We start from the raw sequence: 16,327 nt of genomic DNA, 5'->3' as shown, positions 1-16,327 counted from the left end.
AGGGTTTTTACCTGCCTAACCGCAGTTAGGACTTTCCTAAAACACTCATTTAACATGTTAGATAACAACAAGACTTAACTTTGAACCCTTTGCCATTATCAAAACTTGAGTTCGATCGTTGGATGTTTTCCGCATCAAAACGATGAACTCAGAAAATGCGAGTGATACATCCCATAGATCATAAAAAAAAGTGGTCCGCAAATACAATTGGATAACACTGTTAATTTGATTAATTCTGGTATTTAATTTTTGAATCGATTAATTTTTTGGATGATGAATCTGATTTGACGAAAATGTTTTATCTTCCATTAAAATAAATAAAGCGCTCATGAAGATCGATGTGCGTAGTTGGTTTAGATACCCATGATAAATTAGGTGAGGTTTATGCGTGAAATAAAACAAATACCTTCCCACTTTCGAAAGGAATACATTTTCTATGAATTATTATTATTTTATTGTATAAATTAGGGTTTTATAACGTTTTCTTCTTCTTGATTTGCTTTTTGGGCCGTCCTTCACCGCCATAATGGAGAACGGGGAAGAGAGCGGCGCCGGAAGCAAGCGGTCCACCGCCGAAGCCAACCCCGACCCTGATCCACCTCCGACCTCTCCCTCTCGCACTCCCTTCACCAGCCTCAGCCAGGTCGATGCCGACCTCGCCCTCGCCCGCGCCCTCCAAGAACAGGCACCCGATCTGAGGATCTCTCGTCACTGATCCTCTATGCTTGAATCATATATCCGTGCGGGAAATGAGGGATTGTGTTGTTTATTTGCTGGTGCAGGAAAGGGCGTACGCGATGCTGAGGATGAACGGCGCTGATGGCAGCGATTACGAGAGTTCTGACGCAGGCAGCTATGATTACGATGAGGAGGAGAATGGGGATGATGTGGGAGACGAGGCAGACCATGTGATTGAGGAGGGAGGGAGCATCGAGGGGAGTGACTACGGAGAGGACGCCTTCGATGCCAACGATCCTGTTGTAGATCCGGAGGATTTCGAAAACGATGAGGAGTTTGCAAGGGCTCTGCAAGATGCCGAGGAGCGGGAGGTTGCTGTTAGGTTGATGTCCCTTGCCGGATTGAATGAATGTGAGAAATGCTGCTCTGAGTATCTTACTTGCTATTGTCTTACCATGTTGAATTGAATTTTGATTTATTTGGTTTAAGGGGTGTCCGATGATCATGGTGACCATGGCGGTAATTCTCAGGTGAGTGCTAATTATTTCCTCTTGAAGGAACTAGTTTCATTACTCTTTTAAAACTATGAAGCTTCAAATAGAAAAAAAATTTCCCTATTGTTTTCTCTAGCAATTATATTAACATGATGATCTAATTATGAATGTTAGGCATAGTGAGATTTAATAAATGCTTTTGCAGTGATTTGAGGTTTGTACCTAGGGAAGTTTGTGATTATTAGAAATGCTAAAATTAAAATACCATTATTTGTATAACCCTCTAATTGACGCAAAAATAAGAAAAATAATGTTAAATGATATGAACATGTTGGAAGACAAGTTATATTTTATATAGTCAACCAAATTGTATGAGTTATAGCTGAAAAGGTAAGGGTAAAGAGGAGTCAAAGAGAATTCTATTTAATACACTTACAATTAATTTAGAATATCTAAATTTATACTAGTGATACAGTCTTTTACATAGAGTTGAATGGTAGGATTAAACTATGCCCCAACCCACAATGGTTAGAACTTATGAGTTGTTGTTGTGAGCAAATGCATCAAGTAGAAAAAGGTTTCTATTTCAATGCTTCCCAAGAAGATAAATAAAAAATTTCTCTCTTTTTGTGTCCTAGGAGACAGCATATACACAGTATACAGTATAGTCGGATATTTAAATCTAAATGGAATAATGAGTTTCCAGTAGCATACTTGATAAAAAATAGCATATTGGATGTTTTATTGTCTTATGTTTTGGTTATCCTAGGTAATTGTATCAACAAAGAATGTTTAGGCAAAAAACTGGGGAAGAAACATGTGCTAAATCCAACTTCGACAGTTAGAAGAAAAAGATTGAAGGGATTTGATCATTACTTTCTAAGAGTGCTAGTTACTTTCTTTGCATGTTCATTTCAATCGTCCAATAATGTTTTCTGACCTTGGGCATGCACAGAATTTTCAGTATTCTAGACTAGGGAGATTGTCTGGAAAGACCAACTATAATAAGATCATGTTACATGGGACAGTAAGCTTTATGTAAAATAAGTTTATTATCATTAATCAAAATTTTAATCAATATTTTATTATATAATCAAAGGTCTAAAAAACTTTGGTCTAAACATGAATTTTACCCAGTGAAGCTAGTCTCATTTAGTTAGCTTCTATCCTAGGCTCCTAGCCCTATTATGAAACTGATTAATAAGTTGCAAATAGGCGAGGATACATGAGCCTGCCCCAGTACTTGAATGAGAAGTCATTCAGTCTGGGGCTATCATTGAATCCCATAGAGGATGAAGCGATCCAAAAAGGTTTGCTGAAGGTTGTCTGATCATGAGTTTTGCCTTTTCTTAATTTGTGCTTCAAACAGATGCTCTTTACAGAATCATGCACTTATCTAGAATCATTTTCTTCTGAGAACCCTAGCTTGATTTTTGATATAGAAAACAACTGTTGTCCATGCGTAATAGAGCGTAACTCCCATCTCTGTTTGGGAAACTAATTGTGAGGATAGCTGGAATTGTATGCTTGAATGAGGAGAACATTCCCCAGTAAGTGAAAATGAATGGATCTGTCAAGTGATTCAACTTCTTCTAATACTAAGATAGGCTATCTAAAGAATGAAAGTTGACTCACTATGGGGTTCTATTGGAAATTGAAAATGGTATTAACTCAAAACTTATCTAATACATAGCATCGTAACCTTTTTTATTGATTGATTACATGATTTATTCTTTGTAAACTAACATATTTTTTCCATAAAAACTTTATGCTTTTATATCCCATGGTTTACAAAAATATTTTTAGTCTAAATTTAGGGGCATCCCATGATTACAAAATCATGATTTCCCACACTCTTCCTCAAGCCAGTGAAAAGATATTTATCATTTTCCTCTTAAATGCAATACTTTAAAATACTGAACTAGTTAGTAAATATGTTTGCAAGTTGTCTGTGTAGATATGTAAGGGGTACAAATTAGTAGGAATCTGCAAGGACCTAATGCAAGTAGATGTTTGATGATGAGAAATTATCTTGAGCCATCATTGGCAAAATTGAATACTATAGCTTTTGTTACTTTCTTTGGATGACTAGCTTGAGTGACCTTCTCATAGCTAAAAGAGCTTTCCCAAACACGTGCTGCCCGAGCTTGTGTAGTGATTGAACCGCTTTTGGGGAACAATCTCTTGCATCTCCACCATTTTCCAAATGGTGTGTACAGTGACTATCCACTATATCAAGAGTATGACAACACTGGGTCCCCAATGTACATGAGGTTGAGGAAGCGGACATTGACCATAGTGGTGACATTATGGAAGGCAGAGTATCACCACCTTGTTGGTGCAATATCCCTTGGGTCAAGGTTGACCTAGATGACTAAACTTGAGTTGGCTCAAGCTTGAGTCTTGTTGTTTAGGTTTCGATGTTTGACAATACATGGAGATTGCAGGTGCAATCATTCATTTAGGGAGATTGTTGGTAGAATTCTCCTCTGGTTAAGGTTGACCAATTATATGTGAAGAAGAGTCAGGTAGGTCAAGACTGACCGGATACTTGACTAGGAAGTCCTGGTGAGTGAAGCCAGATAGTATGAAAATCCTATTGAGTGAAGTTAGGTGAAACTCCTGGTGAGTGAAGCTAGGCAGAAGAAAAATCCTGGTGAGTGAAGCCAGGTGAAAGACCTAGTGAGTGAAACTAGGCAGAAGAGAAGTCCTGGTTAGTGAAGTCAGACAATTGGGAAATCCTGGTAAGTGAAGTCAGGTGAAAGACCTAGTGAGTGAAACTAGGCAGTATGAAAATCCTAGTGAGTGAAGCTAGGTGAAGATCCTGGTGAGTAAAGCCAGGCACGTGGAAATCTAGGTGGGTCAAGGATGACCGGACATCTGGTATTGAGAAGTCCAAGTAGGTCAAAGAATTGACCGGATAGTTGGCACGAGGAGAAAAGTCCAAGTGGGTCAAACGGATTGACTGGACACTTGGTGAGGAAGTCCTAGCAAGTCGAGGGTGACCGGATGCTAGGCATGATATCCCAACAGGTCATGGCTGACCAGATGTTGGGTATTAGGGGCTTGGGACTTGATTATGGCAAATCAAGTTAGATCAATTGATCGATTGAATCATGCCCAATCGATCGGTTGATCAATTGAATCATGCCCAATCGATCGGTTGATCGATTGAATCATGCCCAATCGATCGGTTGATCGATTGGACTGTGTCCGCGACAAAAAAAACTCCTCCCAATCGATCAGTGGATCGATTGGGGGAGTGACGTCATTGCACAGAAGCCCTCCCAATCGATCGCCCGATCGATTGGGAGCCTCCAATCGATCAGGTGATCGATTGGGAGCCTGGAAATCGTGCAAGACATGTGAATCGATCGGGCAATCGATTCAGGCAATTTCCAGAGAGCACAGAGGCGCTCTGGATCGATCAACCGATTGATCCAAAGCCTCCCCAATCGATTGAGAGCAATTCAATCAATTGGGATCCGACCGTTGGCGCTGGATAAAGTCGTTGCGAGCGTCTTCTTCAGCACTTCTTCGCCCGATTCTTCTCCGATCTACACAGCAACTTCTCCGAGCTCTCACCGCCAGTTCTTGAAGGTTCTGGGAGGCAAGTGCTTGTGCACGTCCAAGTCAAGAGGCGATCTACGACAAGAAGAAGAAGCTAGGGTTAGGGTTTCCAGTGTAAATCTTGTAAGATTTCAATTGTATTTGCTTCCCCTTCTTTCTTCTTGTACTGAGAGTGTTGTAGGGCTTCTCCGCCTTCGGTAGTTACCGTAAAGGAGTGTTTTCATAGTGGAGAGTGCTCGTGTGTGTGGATTCTTGGATTAGTCACCTCTTCTTGAGGTGGATACCAAGTAAATCCTTGTGTTAGTGTTGTATCTTTGTTTCTTGTATATTCCGTTAAGCTACGATGAACGCGACGAGCTATTTACCCCCCTCTAGCTACTTTTCGACCCTAACAAGTGGTATTAGAGCGAGGTCGCTCTTCACCGGAATCATCGTCGGAAGGGGCAACAAGGCTAGAGGGTAAAGAAGTTGAAGCAAATTCCATCAAGCCAATGATTTTATCAAGAGTTCAACTTCAAATGGAATTCGGAGATGGATTCGGATTCGACACAAGGGTGCCTCCACCATTCACTTCAACAAGCTTCGATCTTTGGAAATCAAGGATCGAAAATTTCTTGATGGTGGAGATAGAGCAATGGTTTGCTCTAATGGAAGGCTTCGAAGCTCCAAGAAATTCAAAAGGCAAGATCCTCAAGAAGAGCAAATTGAGCCAAGAGCAAGTTCAAAGGAGTGAGGCAAATGATAAGGTGACCAAGTTATTGGTCAATTTATTGCCAAGCAATATTTTGGCTCAAATTGGAAAATTCGAGGATGCCAAGGAGCTTTGGAACAAATTGGCAAAGGTTCATGAGATTTCTGTACCAAACTAAGAAGAATCAAATGAGGGTGATTCATTGAATCAAGACCAAAAGGAATAAGGAGAGGACTCGAAAGTTGAGAGATGCTCAACTTTCGAAGAAGAGGAACAAGAAGCTTCATCCTCTACAAAATGCAAAGAAAAAGATAAGGAGGGAGCATACTCCTTATTTCATGTAAATGAGGATGATGACGATGAAGCCTCCACCTCTAGGATTGAGGGGGAGTGTAGTTCATTGACACCGGAGCAAGAAGAGGCCTCTACCTCCGGGTCAAGTGAAGGAAAAGGTGCAACCTCCAAAAGTCATGAAGAATCAAATTGAGGATCAAGTGTCATCCCTACATGTGAAGGTAAAATTATTTCAATTAAAAATAAAAATCATATTATATGTTTTGAGTGTAGGGAACATGGACACTACAAGAGCAAGTGTCTCAAATTGGCCAAGAAGAAGAGCCAAGTGGCAACAAAGGGCAAGAAGAAGCCCCAAAAGACCACCCCCATAACAAAGAAGAGCAAGGAGCACATTGTGTGCTTCTCGTGTCATAAAAAAGGACATTATCGGAGCTAATGTCCAAAGGGGAAGAAAGCGGTCAAGGCTAAAGGAGGAAGCACAAGTCAAGGGGGAGATTCCATGGTAAAACCCAAGGTATCATTTATTGAGCCTACCCCTTTAAATAATGGTAAAAAGCATGCTAGCTCTAATTTATTTCATTTTAATGCTATTTACCATAAAAATAGAAAGCATGATAGCATTAAGGAAAAACATGTAGCTCTTCATGCTAAAACTACCACATCTAAGGCTAGGAAGGTAGATAAAATTTTAGGCAAGAATTCTAAGGATTTTAGTTATAAGCCTAAAAATAAAAATGCTCAAGGACACAATGAAAAACCAAAATCTATGGATTTATGGGAAGAAAATCAAGTCTTGAGGTCAAGACTTGATAAAATTGAAAAGACCCTAATAAGGATGGAAAATATCCTAAAAAGACAATAAGAGCATAAAATAAGTCTAGGAGCACATAAGCCATCCAATGGCCATAGGGGGTTGGGATACAAACCTAAAACCAAGAAGGATGTGCCTTCTTATCATAGGGTTCCATATAACTATGGAACCAACCCTAGGTCTAGCGGTTAAGTCAAGGATACAAGGGAAGTTATCTATAGGAGTATCTTTGCAACAACAAATGTGACTAAGACTTCTAAGAGGTCTAAGAAAGTCACTAAGAAGATCACAAGAGAAGCAATCCCTAAAGTTGACATAGAAAAGGTGACCAAGGCTTCTAAGAAGCTTAACAAGGTCATTAGGAAGATATCTAGGGAAGTTATCCCTAGTGAGTACCTAGAGTATCCAAGGAGCACCAATAGGTTTTGGGTTCCTAGGAGCATTTTCTCTACTCCTTAGATGGGTTAGAGAGTGTCAATTCTAATTGGAAGGGTAGTTAACTCAACTTTGATGAAGTTGACACTCGGAGAGCATTTTTAAGGTTATTATTAACTTTTGAAAATGAAATAGATTACTTGTTTATTCTTAAGAAGAGCAAAATGTGCTATAATTTGAGAAATTTGAGGTAATTTTTAAATTGGCACAAGAAATCAAGCACAAAGAATTTCAAGTTGGGATTTTGGCATTTTCTTAAAGAATTAAGGGCAAATGTAAGCCTTATTTTAAAATTTGTTTACTTTTTGGAAGTGTAAAATGTGTCAAGAATTGAGGAATTGGACTTATTTTAAATTGACACATTTAGAAAAGGATAAGAAATGCCAAGTTGGGGTTTTTTGGTATTTTCTTAGAAAGTTAAGGGTAAGGTAGACCTTAATTTAAAATGATTACCCTTTGAATGAGTAAAGTGTGCCAAATTTTGAGGAAGTATGTGTAATTTTAATTGGCACAACAAATTAAGAGTAACAGAAATGCCAAGTTGGGTTTTGACATTTTCTTAAGAAGATCATTGGCAATCTAGGATTTAAAATTTTAAGTTAGCTATGGTTTAAGGATACTTAGATAGGTAATCTAAGTATATTTTATTTATGCTAATTTACCATGATTGTTTGCCCTTCATATGCCGTGACATCATATGTTGCATTCATGTTTCATTATGAAAAATACAAAAATACTATGTCATGTTATTCATACATCATGTAGCTCTAGCGAATTTTCTTTTGAAAATTATTTATTTTGATGTATGTCATAACACATCATGCATTTTTTTTATTCCTTGCAATTAAGGACAATGACATTTACTAACAAGTAACATCATAGGTAGATGTTAATAATCTCAAAATGCCTAGGTAGATATGCATGATCCCTAGTTTAGGTAAAAACCAAACTTTACATCTCACAAAGACCTATAAGGTGACTTGTATGTGTTTTAGTACACATTATATACAAGTGAGATGTTAGGACGATAAACAAAACTCAAGATGTTGATTTAGTGCATTCTTTTAAGTTTTAGGTTCATCAAACCATATAATTATGTGTTTTTCAATCATTAGGAAAGCTAATGTACAAGTCATCTGCACTGAGCCTAAAAAACATGCTTGGATATTGGTTTTGAAAATAATTTTAAATACCCTTTGGAAAATCTTAGTGAAGACTATCTTTTAATAGTAATCATCATTAAAAAGTTAGACACAAACTTGAAGAAAACACTAAAGTTTTTACAAGTTTTCAAGTTTGTGTCAATTTTTGAAAATAGGAAGCATTTTCATAGAAAACTATTTTTCCTTGATAGTGTATACCCTAAGTAATGCCTACACGAATTTTCACGATTTTTAGAATTTTGTAAAATTTTTGGGGAGTTTCTGAAGTTCACTGAAATCAAACTTCAGAAAATCAGGCATTCAATTGATCACCCGATCGATTGAAGTGCCTCAATCGATCAGGTGATCAATTGAGAAGGTTGTTATCGCGAGCAGAAGCTCGCTGGATCGATCCACCGATGGATCCACACTGCTTTAATCGATCCATTGATCTATTGAAGTGCTGATTTCGGCTGGGAAAGCATAATTTTAGCATTTTAGACCGTTTTTAGTCTAGGTCACCATTCCTAACCCCCTCAACACACATTTGTATATATTTAGGGAGAGTTTTCATGATGAAAACAAGGATGGATTGGTTAAGGAAGACTAAGTAGAGGTTTAAGTTAAGGTTTGGTTTCAATTTTGGATTTTTGAACATCAAAACTTCTAAATTTGGGTTTCCTAAATATTTGGGGATTCCAAGTCATTGTTGGTGCAATGACAAAAGGTTGAAGCATGTCTTTAGGGGGAGTTACTCTTTAAGGACATGAAATTTATTTTCTAAAACAATTGAAGGTGGTTAAACCTTTGTTTAGAAAAACAATGCTCAAGGTTGAGCGTTGAAAAACAATGGAGAGTGGATATCTTCATTGTGGGGTTATGAATGCTCTAGGATGAGCATCATAATGTGGAATAATGCTCCAGGGTGAGCATTTAATACAGTGAAAGGTATGAGACCTTCATTGTTGGATTGGTTAACGCTCAAAGGTGAGCGTTGAAGATAATGAAGGGTATGAGACTTTCATTATGGTGTTGTGAATAACGAGTAAAGTTGTGAACAATGGTGAGTAACTCTTCAGGGGGAGAGTTCTTTTTGATGTGTGCCAATAGGGAGAGAATGTAGGGTTTAAGTTAGACCTTTATTACCTAAAGAGGGAGTTTGTCCTCTAGGAAAGGGGGAGAATGAAGGAAACCCTCATTCATGCCTTGGCATGAAATGAAGTTGAGGCTATGGGATTAGCCTAACTTAAAGGTATTGTTAAACATCAAAAAGGGGGAGATTGTTGGTGCAATATCCTTTGGGTCAAGGTTGAGCTGGATGACTAAGCTTGAGTTGGCTCAAGCTTCAGTCTTGTTGTTTAGGTTTCGATGTTTGACAATACATGGAGATTGCAAGTGCAATCGTTCATTTGGGGAGATTGTTGGTACAATTCTCCTCTGGTCAAGGTTGACCAGTTAGATGTGAAGAAGAGTCAGGTAGGCCAAGACTGACCGGATACTTGACTGGGAAGTCCTGGTGAGTGAAGTCATGCAGTATGAAAATCCTAGTGAATGAAACTAGGTGAAAGTCCCGGTGAGTGAAGCTAAGCAAATGAGAAATCCTAGTGAGTGAAGCTAGGTGAAAGTCTTGGTGAGTAAAACCAAGCAGATGGGAAATCCTAGTGAGTGAAGCTAGGCGAAAATCCTGGTGAGTGAAGCTAGGCAGAAAGAAAATCCTGGTGAGTGAAGCCAGGTGAAAGACCTAGTGAGTGAAGCTAGGCAGAGGAGAAGTCCTGGTGAGTGAAGCCAGGCAGTTGAGAAATCTTGGTGAGTGAAGCCAGGTGAAAGACCTAGTGAGTAAAGCTAGGCAGTATAAAAATCCTAGTGAGTGAAACTAGGTGAAGGTCCTGGTGAGTGAAGCCAGGCACGTGGAAATCCAGGTGGGTCAAGGTTGACTGGACACCTGGTATTGAGAAGTCCAAGTAGGTCAAAGGATTGACTGGATACTTGTCACGAGGAGAAAAGTCCAAGTGGGTCAAAGGGATTGACCGGACACTTGGTGAGGAAGTCCTAGTAGGTCGAGGGTGACCGGATACTAGGCATGATGTCCCAACAGGTCATAGCTGACCAGATGTTGGGTATTAGGGGCTTGAGACTTGATTAGGGCAAATCAAGTTGGATCAATCGATCAACCGATCGATTGAATCATGCCCAATCGATCAGTTGATCGATTGGACTGTGGCCGTGACAAAAAACTCCTCCCAATCGATCAGTGGATCGATTGGGGGAGTGACGTCGTTGCACAGAAGCCCTCCCAATCGATCGCCCGATCGATTGGGAGCCTCCAATCGATCAGGTGATCGATTGAGAGCTTGGAAATCGCGCAAGACATGTGAATCGATTGGACAATCGATTCAGGCAATTTCCAGAGAGCACAGAGGCGCTCTAGATCGATCAACCGATCGATCCAAAGCCTTCCCAATTGATTGGGATCCGATCGTTGGTGCTGGATAAAGCCGTTGCGAGCGTCTTCTTCAGCACTTCTTCGCCCGATTCTTCTCCGATCTACACAACAACTTCTCCGAGCTCTCACCGTCAGTTCTTGAAGGTTCTTGGAGGCAAGTGCTTGTGCACGTCCAAGTCAAGAGGCGATCTACGATAAGAAGAAGAAGCTAGGGTTAGGGTTTCCAGTGTAAATCTTGTAAGATTTCAATTGTATTTGCTTCCCCTTCTTTCTTCTTGTACTGAGAGTGTTGTAGGGCTTCTCCGCCTTCGGTAGTTACCGTAAAAGAGTGTTTTCATAATGGAGAGTGCTCGTGTGTGTGTGAATCCTTGGATTAGTCATCTCTTCTTGAGGTGGATACCAAGTAAATCCTTGTGTTAGGGTTGTATTTTTGTTTCTTGTATATCCCACTGCATATCATCACCAAAAAGCAAGCTACGACAACCCTAACACACCTAGCCTTTTGGGAGGAGGCAACCAAAAGCCAATTGCTGATGGTTTTTTGCTTCTCTAGTGCCATCAGCTTCTATGCATTATTGTGCTCCACCATGATTTAGACAACAAATTAGATTAATTTTACTGATGGATTAATGAACTCGATCGATACTATTGGAAAATAAGATCATTGGAAGTCGTCGTCACCTTTGATACCAACCGTCGTCACTCACTTTAACCATGACTTTGTTCCACAATTATACCACTCTAGCCATTGTGATCAAGACACGAGGGAGAGGAGGCTAGTGTTAGGTGTGATAGGAGCGACAACTAGGGATTGGATCGATGGTTAGGGGGTTTGAAGACACGACTAGGATTTTGTTTTGATGCCATGTTGGAAATTGAAAATTGTATCAACTCAAAACTTATTTAATACATGAGACTCTAACCCTTGTTAGACATTGTTACGATTTATCCTTAATAAAATTTTAATAAAACCTCTATGCTATTGTATTCCATGATTTATGAAATTTTTTACTCTAATTTTAGGAATATACATGATTACAAAATCATAGTTTCTCACAGTATCAATTGATTTTTAATCTTAACTGGATGTTTTTGACTGACCTTATTATTAATCAGGAGATAGAATTAGGGAAACATGTTTTCTGTGGAATTTGGTGTTAGTTGTATTGGAAATGTTACATATAAGAGGGCAAAATCTGGCTTTTGTTGATTTCTCATTTACATGCTTAAAGTTCAAGGATGATTTTTTTAAGAAAAGACAATGGTTGCATGATAATGTTCGAATGCCATGCTTTAGAACCCTAATGTGAAAATTTAAAATTGTAAGACATGGACGTTGAATTGGCATATTCTTATCAAAATGATGACTTACATCTGAAAACACATAAATACTAGATCAATGTCTTAGAGTTTGCCCAGTTATGCACTTGGCTCATATGCCATAAATTATATCTCAGGATGCTTGGCAAGAAATTGATCCAGATGAATACTCATATGAGGTAGGGGAATTTTTTAGCTGATAGACTTTGGCTCATCTTTTGAAGTTTATCTGATCTTGTCTGTAATCTCTTCTTCAGGAGCTGGTTGCACTGGGGGAAGTAGTTGGAACTGAAAACAGAGGCCTTTCTTTCGAAACAATTGCTGCTCTGCCTTCAGTCAATTACAAGGCAGAAAATGTGCAAGATAATAATGCTGAACAGTATGCATATCTCCGACTTGCTTATATTATTGTTCGTCAATTTAAGATTTATTAAGTTATTATCCATCTCAAGTTTTAAATGATTGCTGCAGATGTGTTATATGCCGGCTGGAATATGAGGATGGTGATTCATTGGTGGTGCTTTCTTGCAAGCATAAATACCATTCTGAATGTATTAACAAGTGGCTCCAACTAAACAAGGTATGTAATATGAAAAGTCAGTAGCACGTTCTTGTGTATCCATGTTTTGTATCTTTAATGGAGTTTGTATTCATATTGGAGTGCCTACATCTAGTATTTATTCTGATAATTCATGTTTGCACTTGTTTAACTACAAAGATATGCTGGCCTGTTTCTTAATTTGTACCTCTTTGATATATCGTTGATTATGTGACTATACATATATTCAAAGAATACCCGAGCCAAGGATGAAAAAACAATCCTATCACAACAAAAATTCATTTCATCAATATGATAACCATTTCCTCATAGCAAAAGGAATTTAAGAAACAACAATTGGATCCATCCATTGCATCCATTTGAAATATGGAAGAATAATTACCATAAATGCTAAATTAAAAGCCATTTACTCCACTTGTCTACTGTCTCTTTATTTCCAAGCAAGGTAATAAAATGCAATTCTTGGTGTAGGCATTTGCCCACTGCCTAACATCTGGACCAGTCTAAGCAGCCGGTATTAAAATCATATTAAAAATGGAAAAGTGAAAGTATATTAAATTAAGGATAATTAATATTAATGTATCTAAGTGTTAAATAAACAAGTCATAATTGATAAATAAATGCAACACACAACAACAATGAAAGATTTCACGTTTTACATTTGAACTAAGAAAATAAAATTTGCCACAAAACATAAAACTTGATAATTTTATATTCATAAATCCAAATCGTAAGAAGACAAATAGCTTGGGTATAATTAGTAGCATGCTACAATATTAAAATATAATAAATAACTAATGTAAAAAAAAAAACAACTTATAAAAAATTAATTTTGTGTTAGATTTGTCTAGACCGCCTAGGTGGACTGCCTCAGCCAATTAATAGGTGTCCGTCAAGATGGCCTTTAAGAGCAATTTTTCCAAGAGTTTCAGTCATTATGAACTACCTCTATTGTCTCCTCTCCCCTCACTTCTTTTGCTCTGACATCCTGCACTAGTTTCAACTGTTCTTGAGCAGTATCCTAGGCAGATTTTCATGACACTGAGATCTTCTTATCACTCAGTGTTCTAAATGACGTTGTAGGCGGCCGCCTAGGTGGCTCCTAGGCGGGAGGCGGGCCTAACCCACACCGCTTTTGTTGGAGGCGGCCTTTTAAGGTGGGCCAAACAAGTAGGTTAGAAAAAAAAAACCCTGTGTTTCTGATTTCTGCATGATCTCAAGCACTAAAGACTAGCAGAGAAACATCAAGAATGTTGGATGTACTTTAATATAGTGGACTTACAAGAAAAAGGAATTAACTAAAGGATCCTACTTTATAAAAATGGGAATTATTTGTTATAAATAAATATTTCTAGTTGTATACTCTAGATTAACTGGAAGTGTTAAAATACAAGGCTTTTCAAAACCTATGCATTGCACGGTTTATTCAAGTTTGGCTAACATCGATCATTTGGCAACTAGGGAGTTTTTTAATTTTTTTTTTGAGATAGGGATTTTCTCTATCAGGGTCTTTTGAAATAGTTGTGTAATTATGCAGGTTGATGATTTGGCTGCCTGCCTCATTTAGTGTAGGCATTATATGTCGTTCGGCAGTTTATTTAATTGATGTTTGTTTATTGTTGCCATAATGTATTTCTAGCTACTAGATTAGTACTGAAAACTACAAGTTTATTTTTCTTCCAAGAAAGACCTTAAATGGTTTGATGATTGCAATTTGCTCAGTTTGGAAATATCTAATAGAGCCTTGCAAGTGCCTGATGCTGTCTGTCCACTTTTCATGGTTTATTTCTTGCCTTGGCAGTAAATGCTATTTGTTTTGAATCTGTTTTTTTAATTTCTACATTGGTCTATTTAGAATTCCCATCTCCATTGGATCCAATTGATGATTAGTGGTCTTGCAGTACTTCTCCTACTTTCCCTTATGAGCGACTAACTGCAGAAATTGACGGTTGTCACTAGATCTCATATTGGCAACTTAGTCACATGTTCAAATGAGCAGATGAATCTGTCAATTTTGTTATAGTTTTTCAATCAAAATGGTTATGGAGGAGTAATTTGCATGCTTATCACAACTAATTGCAAAATGATTTGAGGAATATTTTACTTTTAAAATTTTTACGTTTGACCTGTATATAAATGTTATGAGAAAATTTCTTGCAAATGATCTTCAGATGGGTGAGCAGATTTTGCTACACCAATGCATGACCTCAGAACAGTTCTAAATTCTAATCGTTGTTTTCCCTTTCTTTGTCTCGCCTCTGTTTTTCTTTGTTATTATGTTACTTAGGATATGAGATTAATTCAAGATTACATTTATTTTGTCCCAAATTCATCAGAAAGTTCATTAAAGCTAAAAGCTAACCGTTGTGGGTTATTTTCCCTGTAGGCATGCCCTATCTGCAATACCGAGGTCTCTACATCAGGGAGCAAGTGAAATGGGGTAAACTTTCAAAATGACCATTGTTCTTTGTTGGATGCTTTGTCAACGTGATAAAGGTGAAACAGCTGTTCCTACTACGATAAGAACTTGTCGTAACACGCATAGGACGTCACATTGCGATGTAATATTATCAATTCTTAATGTACAAAACCTCTTGCTCATCGTCTGCTCGTGGTAGGATAAAGCTGTTCTCTCGTTGAAAATGACCACTCTTGTGGTTACAATCACTCCAGCTGCGTTCTTTCTCTTGTGCTTCATTTTAAACTTTTTGTTTCGTTTTGAAAACTATGGCTTATCATTAAATTTAACACAAACTTGGGAATTTTAATAATTCTATCATGAATTTTCATATACTAATATCAATTTGAGCACGGATTCTGCTTAACACATACCATCATGTTTTTAATGAATTATGTATCACATCGTATGTATTAACACATTGACAATGTGTTTTTTCTATGAATTATATTTCACATCGTTGGATAATGAGGTCTATATCATAAAGTGCTTAAATTTTCAGAGACAGCAACACTGTAGATCCCAACAATAGTTACAGATTTTTAACTGCACAAATTGCAAGCCCTCTGCATACTGACCGGCACGACCCGCTTTCTGATGTAATATAAGGGCCCTTGCGTTTGCGCTCGATCCAATGAAGTATAAAAAAGATCAGTTGATAGTAAAAAAATTGTCTTATGGTTGTAGAATTGACATCTATTGTAAGGTTATTTAGTCATGTACTTTGTTGTCCTTATCAAGGCCGTTGGCACACATCTATGGTTCATCCTGCCATAGAAGACCATGTGCTGATGGAATAGAGTTTGAGTTTGAAATATGAGATTCTTTAAAATAGTAATAATAAAATAAAATATAATATGATAAGCCCTACTAGTCTGGGTGACCGGTTCAGTACTACGAAATTTTTCCATCGGCCACTAGGATAAATCGAGAAGAACTCATTGATGATGACCCAGAAGCCCAATATCCCTTGATTGCGCGTTCTATTTAAAAAAAAAAATCTACAAATACGTCATATATGAATTCTTCTAAAAAGATTAATTTATAAACCAAGTTAACCTTATTAACTAGCCCTGGGGTGACTAGTTCGACCCTATAAAAATTTTTCACCGATCACCAGGATAAATTGGGAAGCATGTGCAGCGGGCATCCCAAAAGACCGACATCCGTTGGTTGCACGCCCCATTTGGAAGAAACATTCGTGTAAATACGTCATAGTCAGGGATCAAACCGCAGATGTCTGAGTGACAACATAGATATCTATCACCACTGCACCAACGTCCCAGAGATTGAATTCTTCTAAAAAACTGCTAAATCTAGTTAGCCTCATTGACTATCCCTGGGATGACTAGTCCGGTCCCACAGAATTTTCCCACCTACTACCAGGTTAAATCGGGAAGCGTGCGCGATGGGCAACCCAAGAGTCTAA

The 16,327-nt window shown here is 38.1% G+C and overlaps 1 protein-coding gene across 1 annotated transcript; it reads left to right on the top strand.

Annotated features, from left to right (window-relative positions):
* Positions 1–480: 480 nt before the first annotated feature.
* On the top strand, positions 481–15,042 carry LOC122027560 (E3 ubiquitin ligase BIG BROTHER-related-like). The gene is made up of 7 exons (XM_042586545.1): positions 481–685; positions 783–1,089; positions 1,168–1,208; positions 12,019–12,060; positions 12,139–12,260; positions 12,353–12,461; positions 14,827–15,042. Exons 1-7 carry the CDS (start codon positions 527–529, stop codon positions 14,872–14,874), a joined length of 828 nt encoding a protein of 275 aa, XP_042442479.1. The 5' UTR covers positions 481–526; the 3' UTR covers positions 14,875–15,042.
* Positions 15,043–16,327: the final 1,285 nt, after the last annotated feature.

This window comes from Zingiber officinale, chromosome 10A (genome assembly GCF_018446385.1).
Source record: "Zingiber officinale cultivar Zhangliang chromosome 10A, Zo_v1.1, whole genome shotgun sequence".
Taxonomy (NCBI): domain Eukaryota; kingdom Viridiplantae; phylum Streptophyta; class Magnoliopsida; order Zingiberales; family Zingiberaceae; genus Zingiber; species Zingiber officinale.
This window is presented reverse-complemented; position numbering and strand designations above follow the sequence as displayed.